This window comes from Dermacentor andersoni, chromosome 3 (assembly GCF_023375885.2).
Source record: "Dermacentor andersoni chromosome 3, qqDerAnde1_hic_scaffold, whole genome shotgun sequence".
Lineage (NCBI taxonomy): Eukaryota > Metazoa > Arthropoda > Arachnida > Ixodida > Ixodidae > Dermacentor > Dermacentor andersoni.
This window is the reverse complement of record NC_092816.1, coordinates 86997470-87014185: the sequence shown is the minus strand read 5'-3', so window position 1 is coordinate 87014185 and position 16716 is coordinate 86997470. Positions and strand designations below refer to the sequence as shown.

The 16716-nt window shown below is 45.7% G+C and overlaps 1 protein-coding gene across 4 annotated transcripts in view; it reads left to right on the top strand.

Moving 5' to 3' along the window:
• Positions 1 to 16716, top strand: part of LOC126524971 (uncharacterized) — a 108481-nt gene that overhangs the window by 64715 nt on the left and 27050 nt on the right. For 3 of the 4 annotated variants that reach the window (XM_072286728.1, XM_072286727.1, XM_055067498.2), the window contains exon 6: positions 3895 to 3939. The exons of the other annotated variant lie outside the window; for it this stretch is intronic. In XM_072286728.1, the coding sequence (XP_072142829.1) occupies positions 3895 to 3939 (45 nt within the window). The remainder of the gene's footprint in view (positions 1 to 3894; positions 3940 to 16716) is intronic. 4 annotated transcript variants of the gene reach the window in all.

Here is a 16716-nt window from a genome sequence, read left to right as displayed (position 1 = left end):
GCCAACCAAAACGCTGTTCTCGAAGTGGTTAGACGTTTCGGCCTCCGCACGTAAGCCTTGTTCGCTGAACTGCATTTCCTCTACTACAAATCGCTTCTTTCCTCTACACAACCATACCAAACTTAAGGCCTACGACAACTATTCACGTATTAGAAAGCTTTCGCGCTTAACTAACGAACCAGCAAGTGCGGCGTCATATGATGTAATCTCGCAATCATGCTCGCTTCCGATTCGTAGTGGGCGCACCATGGTCATTAAGCTGGCAGGCGCAAAATTTGCATCCCTCTGTCTTGCTGCCTGAGCATCTTCAAGCCATTTGTGGACCCTTCGTGCCGAACGCTAGGACGATGTAGCCAAGCAAGCATGAAATTTCAGCTAAAACTTGCACATTCGAAGGCCCTATTACACCTTACGAGCACAGATTTGAGTTTCACGGATTATAATTCTACCTACTGAGGCACTCTGTCATGAGCGACCAATTCGGCTAGGCTCCGCAAACGTCCAGCTGAAAAACGCGCCTCATTCTACGCTGATTAAAGCAGTATATTTAGCCCCGATTCTATTATGCGTGGCACGACAACTGCGGCATCTGCGCGTGCCGCACATGGTTTATCGCGTAACATAAACGTAAACAGAAATATAAAAGCAATACTTTTGCTTTTCGAAGGTGAATGGTATCGTTTAATGGTATAAAATCTACAGGAATCAGCAATGCTTGTGTCAAGCACAGCGTGTGATGTATGTAGTGCTTGTCATATTTTCGACATACGTAACCTTTTTTTTCTTGGCAGCACGTAATTTTAGCTGCACTTTGCGAAATACGTTCCGTGCTCGCTGCTATTAAATGTTTTTCCCAGCTTTCCAGATCTAGGCCAACGCAATCGCATTCGCTTTGTTAAATTTAAGACAACAAAGTTAACTAGTAACGGTAGTAACGGTAGATTAGGGAGAACGCCTTAGTGGAGGGCTACCGATTTCTATATAGGGTCCTTCAATACATTCTATCTGGTCACGAAACTTCCGTACAATGCTGCGCGAGAGCTTCGTATAGCGCCCGCAGTGGACGCAGCGCGGTGGCGCGAGTAGAAGTTGGGCTGGAGCGGACACCGAACAGACGCCACAAGTGTTCTGTGCGTACGCTCGCTATTTCGCAAGGGTAATCTCCTCCCTGTATCGGCGTCCGAATATTGTCGACACAACGTGCAAATCGCCGCCCTCCTTCTGTATGGCGTTGAGGAACATAAACGCCAACCATTTCCAAGCAACCACAAAGCCTTGCTTGATTTCCAGGTTCATCTGCGTTCTCAACAGCGGCTTGTTAGAAATCGACTACAGAGCAAGCTCAGGTCGCAGTTTTATGTAATTGCGCGTTAGAAACCTGCGTTTCAAACTTCCAAATATAACGAACTATTTAACAAATCATTCAAATAGGTAATTGCTAAAGCAAGAAACGTAGCCAAAAGTTTACCAAATAATCACTCAACAAATTACCAAATTACTAAATTTATTACTCATTACTAAATTATTTGATAACTAAATCATCACTAATAATTACCAGAATATTTACTAACCAATAATAGTAATAAATAAACTGACACAGTTAACGAACTGATTAACTAACTAGATAGGTAATTATTAACTCATTATCTAACTAATATCTGAACAACATAATTTAGTAAGTAATCTAACAACTACATTAACTCACCAAACTCTATGTGTAACGTAACAAACTGCACTAACAAGACCAACTCCACTATAAAGTAATTACACAATAAATAAGTAATATACGTAATGCGGTAACTAAATAAATAAGGTAACTAACAAAACCAATTAACTAATCAAACTAAGAAAGCTAGCAGCTTAACTAAGTTGTCTAAAGGAAATAACAAAATTATTCGCTAATAACCTACCTATGACAACTAAGCAAATTTAGATATTTTACTTAGTAATCAACTAATACCTGACACACTGAACTAGCTAACCAAATATACCTGACTTTTCCAAGTAACTAACTGGGCAAAGTGCGAATAGCCACAGCCGAACGAAACAGTTCGTGCAAGGAAGGCTACTAGTGGGAAGGAGGACGACGTGAATCATCAAACGGTGTCGTGTGTATTTTAAACACAAGCGCATAGCACATTAAAATAATTAGCCGAAAGTTCCAGTTGCATGGTCCCTCTAAAACATTTTGAAATAAATTTGGGAGAGGCGGCTTTTCTCGTGAGAGATTTGCATGATCGCGCAGCCCGGCCATTTGGCGCGGGAGATTGTTCAGAAGATGGATGGATGGATGGATGGATGGATGGATGGATGGATGGATGGATGGATGGATGGATGCATGGATGCATGGATGCATGGATGCATGGATGGATGGATGGATGGATGGATGGATGGATGGATGGATGGATGGACGGATGAACGGTCTGATGGACGGACGGATGGACGGATGGACGGACGGATGGATGGGGTTGGATGGACGGACGGACGGTTGGATGGACGGATGGATGGATGGACGGATGAACGGTTGGATGGACGGACGGATGGACGGACGGATGGATGGGGTTGGATGGACGGATGGACGGACGGACGGACGGACGTTATAAGCTTCTCCTTTGGGACGGGGCGGTGGTTCGCGCCAACAACTTCCAGTTATTATATTGCCTAATGACCTGCGTATGTTTAAAAAAAAAAGAAATTGAAAAAAAGAACCCACGAACAATTCCTATACGCAAACTTTCTGATCGCCTATTGTGAACTTTGTTTTTGTACGCCTCCATTCTTGTCGTTTCCCTACTTTTCTTCCACTAATCTTCCTATCGCCCCTTACTAATCTCTACTGCGGACTTGTTTACTTTCCCCCGGCTTTCCCTGAACCCGAGACCTTCAAGGAGGCCAGAGGTGCCTAAATCCACCACTGGGAATATTCACATTCTAATAAAACATGGCACATCGTTTCCCCACCTTTACCACAGCAAGCACATGCTACTTGTTCCTTCTTACATGTCGCTTTATAAACGCGTGTTCTGATGCATCGTGATCTTGTTTCGAAAAATAATCAGCTTCCCCTTGAGTTATCATAAATTGTTTCTTTCCTGTTTTTGCTTTTTCCTCCTAAGTAGTTACTCATAGCAGGTTTCTTTTCCATTGCGCCAAGCTACATGGCGCGAAAACCTTCTACTTACGCCAGCGTCTCTGGTGCCAGCTTCTGTCGCTCTATGAAACTTTCGGCGATGTTACACGGCCAGACGCAAAGTATTGAACAACCCTGAGATTACTCTTGATGACATAGCGTTGGTTAGCAGCAACTCAATCCAAAAATGTGTGAATGGTGGCTCCACCTTTCAGGTATTCGTAAACAAAATGAAAGCTGAAACTCCTATGACTTGCAAATTAGATGTCACTAATTGTGTAACCAAATACGGCATTTTGAGAAAATAATATGCCATGCCGTGTTCCTTCCATGCAACAAGCTTTGATGGTTACGGCACGGTGGAGCACCTGCCTAAACTATTTTTATAAAAGAAATGCGGAACCTCACATTCACATGCAAGTATGCAGCCGGAGTCGGCACCAATCGGTACCACTCCCTTTGAGGTACACTTTCTCGACCGAGAGCGTTATCTATACCATGACGCTATAGAAGGATGAATGAGAATTAAGCAACAGAGCGAAACTTTCCAGCATGGAGTGATCGGTTGTGTTGTAATGCGTTTTGCAGCTTGGAGGTATACTGATAATAGCAGAACATTGGAGTGACCTACACCTTTTACGTTAGTAGTAGCTAACATGGTTATTTGTCGCTTGGTGGTTGTGCCACTTTATTGCAATAACTGTCATACCTCACATTAGTTGATATTGCGTTGCTAACAACCATGTACATTTTACCTTTTCCAGTGCATGAGGAGACTACCTATATGGAAAGAGAAGACATGGCAAGACGTAAGGGATGCTTTAGGTTATGTTTTGGTTTTTCTTATAGGCCACATTCACCAGTGTTAAAACAACGGATGTCGTTGGAGCCAATGTTTTAACAAACGGGCTTGTCTTTGTCGCGTGTTACGGACCCTTACGAAGATAAGCCCACTTGTGGAAACGTTGGCTGTAGCGACACTCCTGCGACCACTGCGACGTTTTAGGTCTACATCGCCCAGGGTTCATTTCTCATATTTTCAAGATACATTATGCTGTATACCAATAGCTAACCACATTACACACCGTTATGTCTTACGCCGGAAGCAGCACTTAAGTAGCTCACCCTGCGTATACTGGCAAAACAGTTATATACTAAACAGATAATGCGTATTACCTACCTCTCACAATGACGGAAAACCAAATGATCCGGTGATAATAGTGATTTAAGCTATCACTATTGCAACGTGGAAGCAATTGTGTTGTTAGTGTTTTATAGTACTTCAGACTAATATCCCTCTCGCCAGTGGTGGAGAGGCTGGTGGGCTTTGAATGTACAGTTGTAGCAGGCGTACATAGTAGCTTGGCGTGAAATACTTCAATTTACTTTGATTCAATATCCTTCGTCGGTATTTATTGTTTTGGTCCATTTATAAGAAAGAAACCACGAAAACGCAGGCTAGAGGTGTTTAGAACGAGAGAAAGCCGAGCTAGTTGGTAAGCATTCATTATGCAAAAAATAGAGGTGAGGCGTGCCGACAGGAGACAAGAGTAGAGAAGTGGACAACACGAACGCCGAGTGTTGTCCACTTCTCAACTCTTGTGTCCTGTCGGCACGCCTCCCCTCTATGTTTTGCATAACGAAAGGTGTTACTGAGATCTGACTATGGCGTATGACTATGGCCCACCAAAAGGGAATGGAAAACATACATTGGCCGTGTAGAGACGCTAACAGGTATTAACAGACTAAAGCAAATGCGTAATTACGGTACATCTAACAAAACATAAGTACCTGCAGTTGTACACAACATAAGGCAGGATTAACATAAGGCAGGGTTACACTACATCGAGAAAATTCAGAAAAACTGAGCATTTATTGAGGCAATGAGCACAAGAACAAGCAAGAATAAAATCTGCAGAAGTAAATGAAACAGTTAGATGACTTAGACGGATTCACATATATAGTACTCATGTTGTTGTGAGTGCTTCGATGGCTCGCTCAAACAGCGGCTTCTACGTGTTTTATTCAGCAAGATCATGTATTTCAGGTTCCAAGTTCAGAAATTTAGGTATTTCGGTATATATACATATACATATATATATATATATATATATATATGTATATAATATACATATATATACCGTAATTACGTTCTTGCTTTCGTCTGTTAATACCTGTTAGCGTCTCTCCACTGCCAATGTGTGTTTTCCATTCCCTTTTGGTGGGCACGGCTTGCTCAGATCTCAATAACACCTTTTGTTATGCAAAAAAGAGAGGTGAGGCGTGCAGACAGGACACAAGAGTAGACAAGTGGACAACACTCGGCGTTCGTGTTGTCCACTTCTCTACTCTTGTGTCCTGTCTACACGCCTCACCTCTGTTTTTGCATAATACATCCTTACCAACTAGCTCAGCTTTCTGTCGTTCTAAACACCTTGCGCCTGCGTTTTCATGGTTATAAATATATATATATATATATATATTGTCACGCGCTATTCCTGCGCACTGAAGCACGCAACCTGCCGAGCATGCAGAATGCGCCAGAAAGGCGGTGCAGACGACGATCGGAGTAGCGCTCGTGTTGTTGTTCTGCCATCTAGCCTGCAGCAGTCTCTCTCCGTATCTATTTTGTAAATACAATTTCCTATCCCTTTTCGTTACTCTCACATCCCCGTGGCTTTTTGCTGGTAGGTGTGGGATACCCACACGGTTCAATGGAGCTCCGCAGCAGCGGACGTTTGGCTTTCTCCACGATGGCGGAAGAGGGGTCGGCGCCCACCGAGGCGACTGCAACGACAACAGTCCTCCTGGCTGAACTAAATGACCCAGGCACATTCTGTGGGGCTGACAACGTCGACATCGAGGACTGGCTACCCCTGTACGAGCCTGCAAGTAAGAGCAATCACTGGGATTAGACGGTCACGTTGGCAAGCATAATATTTTACCTCAAAGGAACAGCGAAAGCGTGTTTTGAGAAAAACAAAGACGAAATTGGGAGCTGGGATGCATGCAAAGAAAAGATGCGTTCCCTGTTCGGCATTTCTGCAGATAGAAAGGCAGCAGCAAAGAAGCAGCTGGCATCTCGTGCGCAGACAGCGACAGAGTCATGCCTGCCTTATACACAGGACGTGCTTGCCCTTTGCCGAAGAGCCGACGATGGCATAATGGAGTCCGAGAAAGCGGGCCAAGTGTTAAAGGGCATAGCAGATGATGCCTTCAATTTGCTAATCTGCAAAGACTGCTACACCGTCGATGCCATCATCCAAGAGTGCAAACGCTTTGAGGCCGCCAAAAGTCGACGCATTGGCCATCATTTCGCTCGACTTCCGAAAAAGGCAGCAACGTGGTCATGCGAAGACATACCTGAACCGTCAGCGCCGCCCATCGTAGAACACGTGAAGAAGGTCATCCGACGTAAACTTGAGGCTGGGTCCCCTGCTTATACTTGTGGCCGTACCTGTGACCATAGCTCCGAGATGTTGTTACCAGTCCAAGTTGTCGTTCATCACGAACTCTCCAATGCTAGCCTAGACTGTGCGCGCCGCAGCTCCTTACCAGCCGATCGACCGCCGTTCCTCAAAGGCGCCGTTCCGTACTCGCAATCCAGCCAAGTGGAGGAGTGCTGATGACCATCCCATTTGCTTCAAATGCCGTACTATTGGACACGTGACCACCACCGTAACAGCCGAAGGTATTGGTATCAGGCGCCCCATGGATACAAACATCGCCCCGACATTGATCTCGGCCGATTTCAGCCCTACCGCGAGCCTCCCCAAACCACCGGCGACGACGCTCCCTCCATATGGTATCGTCGTTCACCATCCCCACGTGGTCACCAGTCCCGTCTGCCGTTGTCTCGTCATAAATCATCTCGCTCGCCCCAATTCCGCCGCCCTACGTCGCCGACTGAACGACTCCCTCGGGAAAACTAGACGATACACCTCCCAGAGGTGATTCTGCATCGACAACTCGCCTGTCAAATGCTCTGACCACACTGCAGACAAGAACGAACCTGATAGACGTTAAACTGAATGACGCACATGTTGTTGCTCTAGTGGATACTGGGGCTCAGATATTAGCGATGAATTTGGAGCTTTGTCACCGCCTTAAGAAGGGCCTATTACCTCCCACTGTACCGTTCATTCGTGCCGCCGTTGGCGGAACATTTCCCGTGCTAGGGATGTGCTCCGCTTGAATAAGTGTTACCGACCGATCCACAAGCGTACTACTTGCTGTGCTTGAGAAATGCTCCCATGAAACCTCGGTATGAATGTCCTGTCTGCCCATTCTGCCCTATTGACTGTGGAACCGGCTTGCGTCAGCTAGACCTACCGTGCTACCATGACGCTCCTACTGCACAGCAGCCGCTCTTGTGATCAGTAGATTACGTTCATCTACCTCCTCAAGCCGTTATATATGTGAACTTGCGGTCTTTTTCTCCCATTCCCGATGGCGATTACATATTGATCCCGATCGTTGACGTCTTATTCGCCAAAAATGTTGCTCTTCCTCACGCCCTTGTTAGAGTTACGGATAATGGAACGTCTCTACCCATATTGAAGTTTAGCAGGTGCACGCAACTTATCCCAGGCGGCATGACTAGCCCACATCTCTTCTATCGATGAGCGTGCCGTTTCTGCTTTCGTCACCGACGCCTCTTTGTTTTTTACCCCTTCCCCTTCCTCGCACAATCTCGTCGACGGTGATAATGACAAGTTGACAGCATGTGACCTCTTTCCTACTCAGACAGCCAATGTGCGGTGCATATTGAAGTCCTACCGCGATATCTTTGACTTTATTGACCGTCCCTGGGGACATGCATGACTCATAAGATCAATACTGGGGACGCCAGCACACTCAGACGACGTCCTTATCGCGTATCCTATGCCGAGAAAGAAGTAATACAAGGTGCAGTAGACAAGATTCTCACCAAGGACGTCATTAAACTTTCATGCAGTCCATGGGCATCACCGGTCGTCTTAGTCAAAAAGAAAGATGGCAGTTGGCGCTTCTGCATAGACTACCTTAAGTTAAACAAGATAACGCGCAAGGATGTCTACCCTGCGCCACGGGTCGATGACGCTCTCGATTGTCTACAGGGCTCTGCCTACTTCTCTTCTATCGACCTGAGGTCAGGATACTGGCAGATATCCGTCGATGATCAAGACCATGAAAAAGCCTTATTGGTGCACCAGATGGGCTTTACCAGTTTAAGGTTATGCCCGTTCGACTGTGTAATGCCCCAGCTACACTAGAAAGGATAATGGACTCCCTCCCCCGTGGATACAAATGGTGACCATGTCTCTGTTACCTTGACGACATCATCGTCTTCTCACCGACATTTGAAAGCCACCTTAGCCGTTTCTCGGCAGTTCTTGAAGTTGAAGCAGGCCTTCAACTCAACTCTCCCAGATGACATTCTGGCCGCCGCGAAATCACTGTGCTTGGCCAACTTGTGAGTGCGGAACGCGTGCAACCTGACCCAGAAAAAATTTGTGTTCTGAAAGACTTCCCTATGCCACGTTCCACTAAAGACGTGCGGAGCTTTGTCGGCTTGTGCTCGTATTTCCGACATTTTGTCCAGAACTTCGCCGACGTTGCCCGTCCACTCACGCAACTCTTGAAGAAGGAAACGTCATTTTCTTCGGGACCTTAAAAGGGCACTGTGTTTCACGCACTCACAACTTACGTCACCACCCATTTTGGCCCGTTTTGACCCGTGAGCCCCCACTGAACTTCGAACCGAGGCCAGCGGACATGGCATCGGCGCTGTTCTCGCCCAGCAGCAACAAGGACGAGACCGCGTCCTCGGCCAGTCGCCTTATTTGCTCTTCAGAGTGGAAATTTTCGATCACTGAGCGCGAGTGCCTCGCACTAGTTCGGGCTGTTGGCAAGTTTCGACGACACTTGTTCGGCCACACCTTTTCGGTCATCACAGACCACCATACGCTTTGCTGGTTGTTTTCACTCAAAGATCCGACGGAACGACTTGGTCGCTGAGCACTGAAACTGCAAGAATGCAGCTTTGACCTCGCTTACATGTCTGGCAGACTGCACCAAGATGCGCACTGCCTATCTCATCATCCAATGGATCCTTCGACTTTTAAGCGCACGGTTCGGATGCCTGTGTCATCGCGATATCCAATTTAACAGACATACGCAGCGAACAGCTCCGCGATGCCAATTTGCGGTCCATCATCCACCGTGTCCGCTCGCATCCATCTGCCCCGTCCCTGCAATTATTTGTGCCTCGTGACGGAGTCTTACACAGACGCAACACCAGCTCGGATGGCCCAGAGATTCTCCTGGTTGTTCCTGAAACACTACGCTCCCCTGTTCTCGAACAGCTTCGTGACGCCCGAACCGCTAGACATATCGGAGCAACTCGCACATACGATCACGTTCGGCGTCGTTTCTTGTGGCCAGGCCTCCACCGCTCTGTGCGCCGGTACGTGCTGCGTGTGAGTCCTGCCAGCGCCACAAGCATCCACCCTTGTCACCAGTTGGTCCTCTGTAGCCTGTAGACATTCCCGGTGACCTGTTCTACCGCGTCGTCCTTGATCTCATCGGGCCATTCCCAACATCTCTGACTGGGAACAAGTGGATTAACATAGCTACGGACTACGCGACACGATACGCTATCACGCGGGCACTGCCGACAAGCTGTGCCACTGACGTTGCGGACTTTCTCCTTTACGACGCTATTCTTCACCACGGCGCTCCTCGACAGCTGCTGACCGACCATGGTCGCTCATTTGTCTGAAGTCGTCGGCGACATTCTTCGTTCGTGTTCCATAGGTCACAAGCTAACCACTGCCTACCATCCGCAAACCAATGGGCTTACCTAACGCTTCAACCGCACGCTGACCACAATGCTCTCCATGTACATTTCTTCAGACCACCGTGATTGTGACGGTACCTTGCCTTATGTGACATTTGCCTACAACTCGTCCCGCCATGAGACCGCTGGCTTTCCCCCTTTTATCTCTTGTTTCGCCGCCATCCCACATTGCCCTTCGAGACTCTTTTACCATTACCTGTGCACCCTGTTCCAGACTACGCCTGCGATGCAGCATCTCAGGCCACAACGGCTCGCCAGATTGCAAGGGATCGTCTTTCTGCCTCCCAGCTGTCCTAGAAGGCCCGCTACGATCGCCATGACAGAGTCGTTAATTACTCTCCGGGCTATTTGGTCCTCCTCTGGACGCCTTGCCGCCAGGTTGGCTGGTCGTCCAAGATTCTTTCCCGCTACTCCGGGCCTTACAAGGTCCTACGCCAGATCACTGACGTCACGTACGATATCACTTCATAGGACAGTCGGTCATCTGCCGCGTCCGCCACTGATATCGTGCACGTCTCCCCACTTAAGCCTTATTTTGCAGGACACGATCCTACTTAAGCGCCGAGACGACGCTCTCGCCAGTGGGGGTACTATGTTACGCACTTTTCCCGCGCACTGAAGCACGCAACCTGCCGATCATGGAAGAATGCGCGAGAAAGATGGTGCGTCAGGAAATGAGTCGGTTTGGCATACAACCGGTTCCCACTTCAAGCAAGTAACACTTGGTGTTCCCCAAGGGAGCATATAGGGCCCCCTTCTTTTCAATATATACGTAAATGACCTTGTTCTTGTCGATAGTGAACCTAAATACATAATCTCTGCAGATGATACTACGGTGCTTTTTTCATCGAACAACATCGCAAGCCTGGTTTCAACCGCAAACTCTGTTCTTGCAAAAATACAGAGATGGTCACAGGATAATGGCTTAAAGATTAACGCTGACAGAACAAATGCTATTTCATTTCAACCAAAAAATAAAGGTGTGAACTTAGAGACCGACATTATAATAGGTTCTTCAAGAATTGAGCTTGTTCGGTCTGCGAAGACGCTAGGTGTGTTTTCTGACAGCCATATGTTATGAACTGATCGCATCGACGTCCTTGAAGGAAAACTTGCGCAAGTCGCTGGGGCGCTCTTCAGTTTCAGACCACTGCCACGTAAGGTCAAACTTATTGTGTACAACGCTCTCTTCCTGAGTCACGTAAACTACTGCTGCCTCGTGTGGAGTACGATGTCTGCTGCAAACATGAACCGGTTACTCTTGGTTCAAAAAAAAGTAATACGTAGCATCTGCAATGCTCCAGTAGACGCTCACACTGCACCTCTATTCAAACAGTTGAAATTACTCACACTTCATTCTCAGTTAGAGTTCAGGCTGTTACTAGCCTATCCTAAAGAAGTAAAACAAAGTCAGTCATACATCATCTCATCAGCGAAATTAATTAGAAACACAACAGAATACAGTACACGGTCACCTGAACACTGGTATGTGCCGCATCCTCGCACTATCTATGCTCTTGAAATGTTACACCATCGCTTACCTCGACTATTAAACACGCTTAAACGTTATAACATAAATGTCACTTCTTGTCCTATGGCGCGTTTATATGAGTATTTCAGTGATTTTTGAGCACGACTTAAATTGTTGTCTGCGACTGTTTCGGAGGTAGACTGTCGTTACACATCTCCGTTTGATATTAGCCTTTATCAACGGCTGAATCATGTCATATTCTTCCCTTACAATGCTTACTTGGTTAATGGTTATATCACTGCTTTTGTTGCTCTAGTGTACACTGTGGATTGCGTAGTTCATTCATTTTTTTTTTTATTGCATTTCTGTTTGCTGGCATAATGTATAAGCCAACGTGTCATTTTTTTTCTGCTCATGTATTGTTTTTGTCGGCCCTGTATCAGTGCCTGTGCCTGCTCCTTCTGCCCTCAGACCGGGTTTAAGGCCCGTCATATTGCTGCGAGCACCTTTTTCTGCGAGCAACTTTTTCCTTAAATCCCCCATAAATTGTATGTTTATTGAAATAAAGGCATTGATTGGTACCCAACCTTTTTTGTACAGTTGTTTTACCGTTGTTTGTTAGAACTGGAGGGGAAATTTTGGGAGGATCATAATATGGGCATAAATATTTAATCGTTCGGACAGGTTTTTCTTTATGTGCGATTAGTGGTTTAGCCAGGTGACTGTGGGTGGCAATTCTTCAAGCGACCCAGCTATAATGCTTAAAGGAATGCACGAGGGAAAAGTATAGATGGCAATTTCACAGCCACAGGTAAGACGTTTCCTAATCTGGTGCCAAGGAGCGTGCAGCCTTCACGCGACTATAATCGTCGTGCTGTAACGAGAAGGAGTGCTTCTGAAGATTATGTCTAATACCTAATTTATTTTTCCTTAGGAAAGGGGCTCACCACCATTATAGTTAGTTCTAAAATCACAATTTGGATTGGCTCTGTAAAAATGAGGTATTTAGTTGAAGGATTATTCAAAGTCGTTTGGCTATAGTCGTGTCGCATGTTCGCTAAGCTTACTATCTGAATCTCTAATTATATCTCAAAGGCTATTTCCTGTAGAGAAGACGTTAGTATCATTTGCAAATATGTCCTTAGTGATGGGCATGTTAACTCTATCGCTTATATCAAACAGAATCTGTACAGGCCCTGAAATGTACCATTGAAGCACACCTGTAATCTCGTGGCCAGCAGCTGAAGAGGCAGAATTAAACATTGATGAGTGAACCATATCTTGGATGTCGCTATCAAATAACTATAACGACGCGCCCCTTATACCAACCAATCTTGCTGTGCTTTAGATATAGTATAGAATATTTTACAGAGTCGATGGCTTTGAGCAGATGCGGAAATTGCATCTTAATCTGAACAATATTTGCTAAATTTTCATTGAGTTCGAACAATGCCAATCCTGTATGGTGCTGTCTACTCGCACACGAAAGAAATACATGGCCCTTTCTACTCTTTTGAAGTGAAAATGGGAATTCACTGATGAACCGGCATTTTTTTAGACGCTGAGGCGCAAACTGCGAGCAATGTTGTTGCCTTCAATGTTTCTTCAGCTGGTTCTTCTTGCTGAACTTGCATGGCTGTCTTTCCTCACTCGTCTTCCGAAACAACGGTGCAAGCGCATCGCTTCGCTCTCGTTCATTACTCCCAATGGTCGACAGCTTATCATATGCATTTACAGCATAAAAGCTCATCATCATCATCATCCCCCTACTCATGTCCACTGCAGAACGAAGGCCTCTCCCTGCGATCTCCAATTACCCCTGTCCTGCGCCTACCGACTCGAACTAGCGCTCGAGACTTTCCTAATTTCATCGCTCCACCTAATCTTCTGCCGTCCTCGATTGCGTCTCCCTTCTCTTGGTACCAATTCTGTAACCCTAATGCCCCAGTGGTTATCTAACCGGCGCATTACATGACCTGCCCGGCTCCACTTTTTTATCTTGATGTCAATTAGAATATCGTACATAGCCATTTGCTCTCTGATCCAAACCACTTTCTTTCTGTCTCTTAACGTTGTGTCTAGAACACTTCGTTCTAACGCTCTTTGCGCAGTCCTTAACTTCTTCTCAAGCTTCTTTGTCAGTCAAGAAGTCTCTGCATGAAAATGTAAGCTTCCAGTCAGGAGCTGACAATGTCTGCCGTATGCAATCCAACCCATTGTTATTCTTCTATGAATTTCCTTCTCACAGCGTTCCTTGTGATAAACTGACCAAGGTAAACGTACTCCTTCACAGACTCTGGAGGCTGACTGACGATCCTGAACTCTTCTTCCTTTGCCCGGCTATTCATCATTATTTTTGTCTTCTCCATATTTACCTTCAACCCCACTCTTACACTCTCTCTGTTAAGATCCTCAATCATTTGTTGTAACTCGTGTGCATTGTTGCTGAATCGAACGAGTTAATTGGCAAACCGAAGGTTGCTGAGATATTTGCCGCCGATATTTACTCGTAGGCCTTCCCAGTTTAATAGCTTGAATACTTCTTCCAAGCAGGCAGTGAATAGCATTGGAGAGATTGTGTCTACCGGTCTGGCCTCTTTCTTTATTGGTATCTTCCTGCTTTTGGTGTGTACAATTAAGGTAGCTGTAGAACCTCTCTAGATATTTTTCAAGGTATTTACGTAAGCGTTCTGTACTCATTGATTATGTGATGCCTCTATGACTGCTGGAATCTCTACTGAATGAAATGCCTTTTCATAATCTATGAAAGTCATATAAAGAAGTATATTGTACTCTGCGGATTTCTCGATAAGCTGATTGATATCATGGATGTGATCCATTGTAGAGTATCCCTTCCGGAAACCAGTCTGTTCCCTTGGTTGACTAAAGTCCAGTGTTGCCGTTTTTGTATTGGAGATTGTTTTGGTAAATATTTTATATAATACCGGGAGTAAGCTAATGGGCCTCTTATTTTGCAGTTGTTTAACGTCTCCCTTTTTGTGGATTAGTATAATGTTTGCATACTTTCCGTTTTCTGGGACCCTTGCGGTCGATTGACACTTCGTGTAAACAGCCGCCAGTTTTGCAAGCATTATGTCTCCTCCATCTTTGATTAAATCCACTGTTTTTCCTTCACCTCCTGCCACTCTTCCTCTTATCATCTCTTGCAAGGCCCATCTGACCTCATCGCTTGTTATAGGAGGAGTGTCTGTATCCTGTTCATTACTGTTTCTAATGGAGGTATCCTGACTCCTCTGGGTATTGTACAGGTGAGTATAGAATTCTTCCACTTCTTTTGCTATATCTTCGAGATTGCTGATGATATTACTCTGCGTCTCTTTCAGTGCATACATCTTGGTTTGTCGTATGCCATATTTATTTCTCCCTTATTTAAGGCTGCGTCTATTTTTTTACGGCTTCTTCAGTCTTTCTCAGGCTATAGTTCCGGATATCCCTTATTTTCGCCTTGTTGATCAGTTTTGACAATTCCGTGAATTCTACCTTATCTCCTGAGTTAGACACTTTCATTCTTTGTCGTTTCTTTATTAGGTCCTTTGTTACTTGGGAGAGCTTGCCTACTGGTTGCCTTGGTGCCTTGTCTTCCACTTCAATTGCGACCTCTGAAGCCAACCTAGTTACGGTTTCCTTCATTAGCTCTATGTCATCATCACCTCTCCGTTCTAAGGCTACATATTTGTTGGCAAGTACCAGCCTGAATTTTGCTGGTTTTATCCTTACTGCCTCTAGGTTGACCTGTTTCTTCTTGACTAGTTTCGCTCTTTCTCTCTTCAAATTGAGATGAATTCCAGCCCTCACTAAACTGTGATCACTGCACTTTACCTTACCTATCCTTTCTACATCCCGCACTATGCTGGGATCAGCAGAAAGTATAAGTCAATTTCATTTATTGTTTCACCATTAGGGCTTTTCCAGGTCCATTTTCTGTTGCTACGCTTCCCGAAGAAGGTGTTCATTATTCCGAGCTTATACCTTTCCGCGAAATCTAAAAGCATCTCTCCTCTAGCGTTCCTAGAATCGACGCCGTAATTGCCATTGGCTTCTTCTCCAGCCTGCTTTTTCCCCACTTTTGCATTGAAGTCGCCCATTACTACATTATACTGTGTTTGCACTTTTCTCATCGCTAATTCAACATTTTCATAAAATTGATCTACTTCCTCATCATCGTGACTGGATGTTGGAGTGTATGAATCTATAGCTCTTCTTAAGTTTGAGAGCGACTACAGCTACCCTCTCATTAATGCTGTAGAATTGCTCAATGTTGCCCGCTGTGTCCTCATCGATTAGGAATTCTACCCCATATTGCTTCTTATCTAGGTGGCCTCTATAGCAGAGGACATAGTCCGTTATTCAGCAATGTATATGCCTCACCAGTTCTTCTAATCTCACTAAGGTCGATGATATCAAAAAACAATGTCTGAGAGTTCTTCAAAGAGGCCTGCTAAGCTAGCCTCACTCGAGAGGGTTCGGTTGTTAAACGTTGCAAGGGTCAGTTTCCATTGGTGGCCTGTCCGGACCCAGAGATTCTTAGCACCCTATGCTGCTTTGCAGGTCTGACCACCCCCTTGGTCAGGTGCTCCGCAGCTGCTGGGGACTGAGGGCCATTGGGTAATTGAATGAGTCATTTGGGAGGGTGTGGCTGAATACTGCACCAGCGAGTCAAATATTCTGGTATGGTGAGGGAGTGTCCTGTTGAAGCTTTTTCGGCCTTGCTAATTTGGTAGTACTTGGATTACTGTAGCCCCACTCGCTCTCGGCATCTTTCGCTGGTGACAGGCGTCACTTCAAGCCTGCAGATGTTGTGCACTGGAGAAGGTGAGTTTGAAGCTCACCACCCTCAAAAAGACCCTTATAGAGGGATTGGAACTTCCGACTATTGCAACCGAGCGTTAGACGTAGCTCAGTCAGATAATCCCACAGGCGGCGAGGCTACCTTATCGCCTCCAAGTGCCGCCTAGAGGGCACTACATGCCCAAAAACTTCTTTGATTTATCCGCGATAGATGGGTTTTCCTGATCACCATGGGTAACTCAATATAGAACGATTTCTAAACGGTCCTGGCCTCGTAGCTCCGGAATCACACATGCGCAGGCAGCCGTGAACTCGACTAGGCAAATCCTACAGGCGTACCGACAGCCATTCACAGTCGCGAATACATGCCCGTGATCTATAGGAGTACAAACGAAAACCCGCGAAAACACATGCAAGTGTAGAAGAAATAACTGGACACAAACAACTAGTTTCTTTTTCTATTTC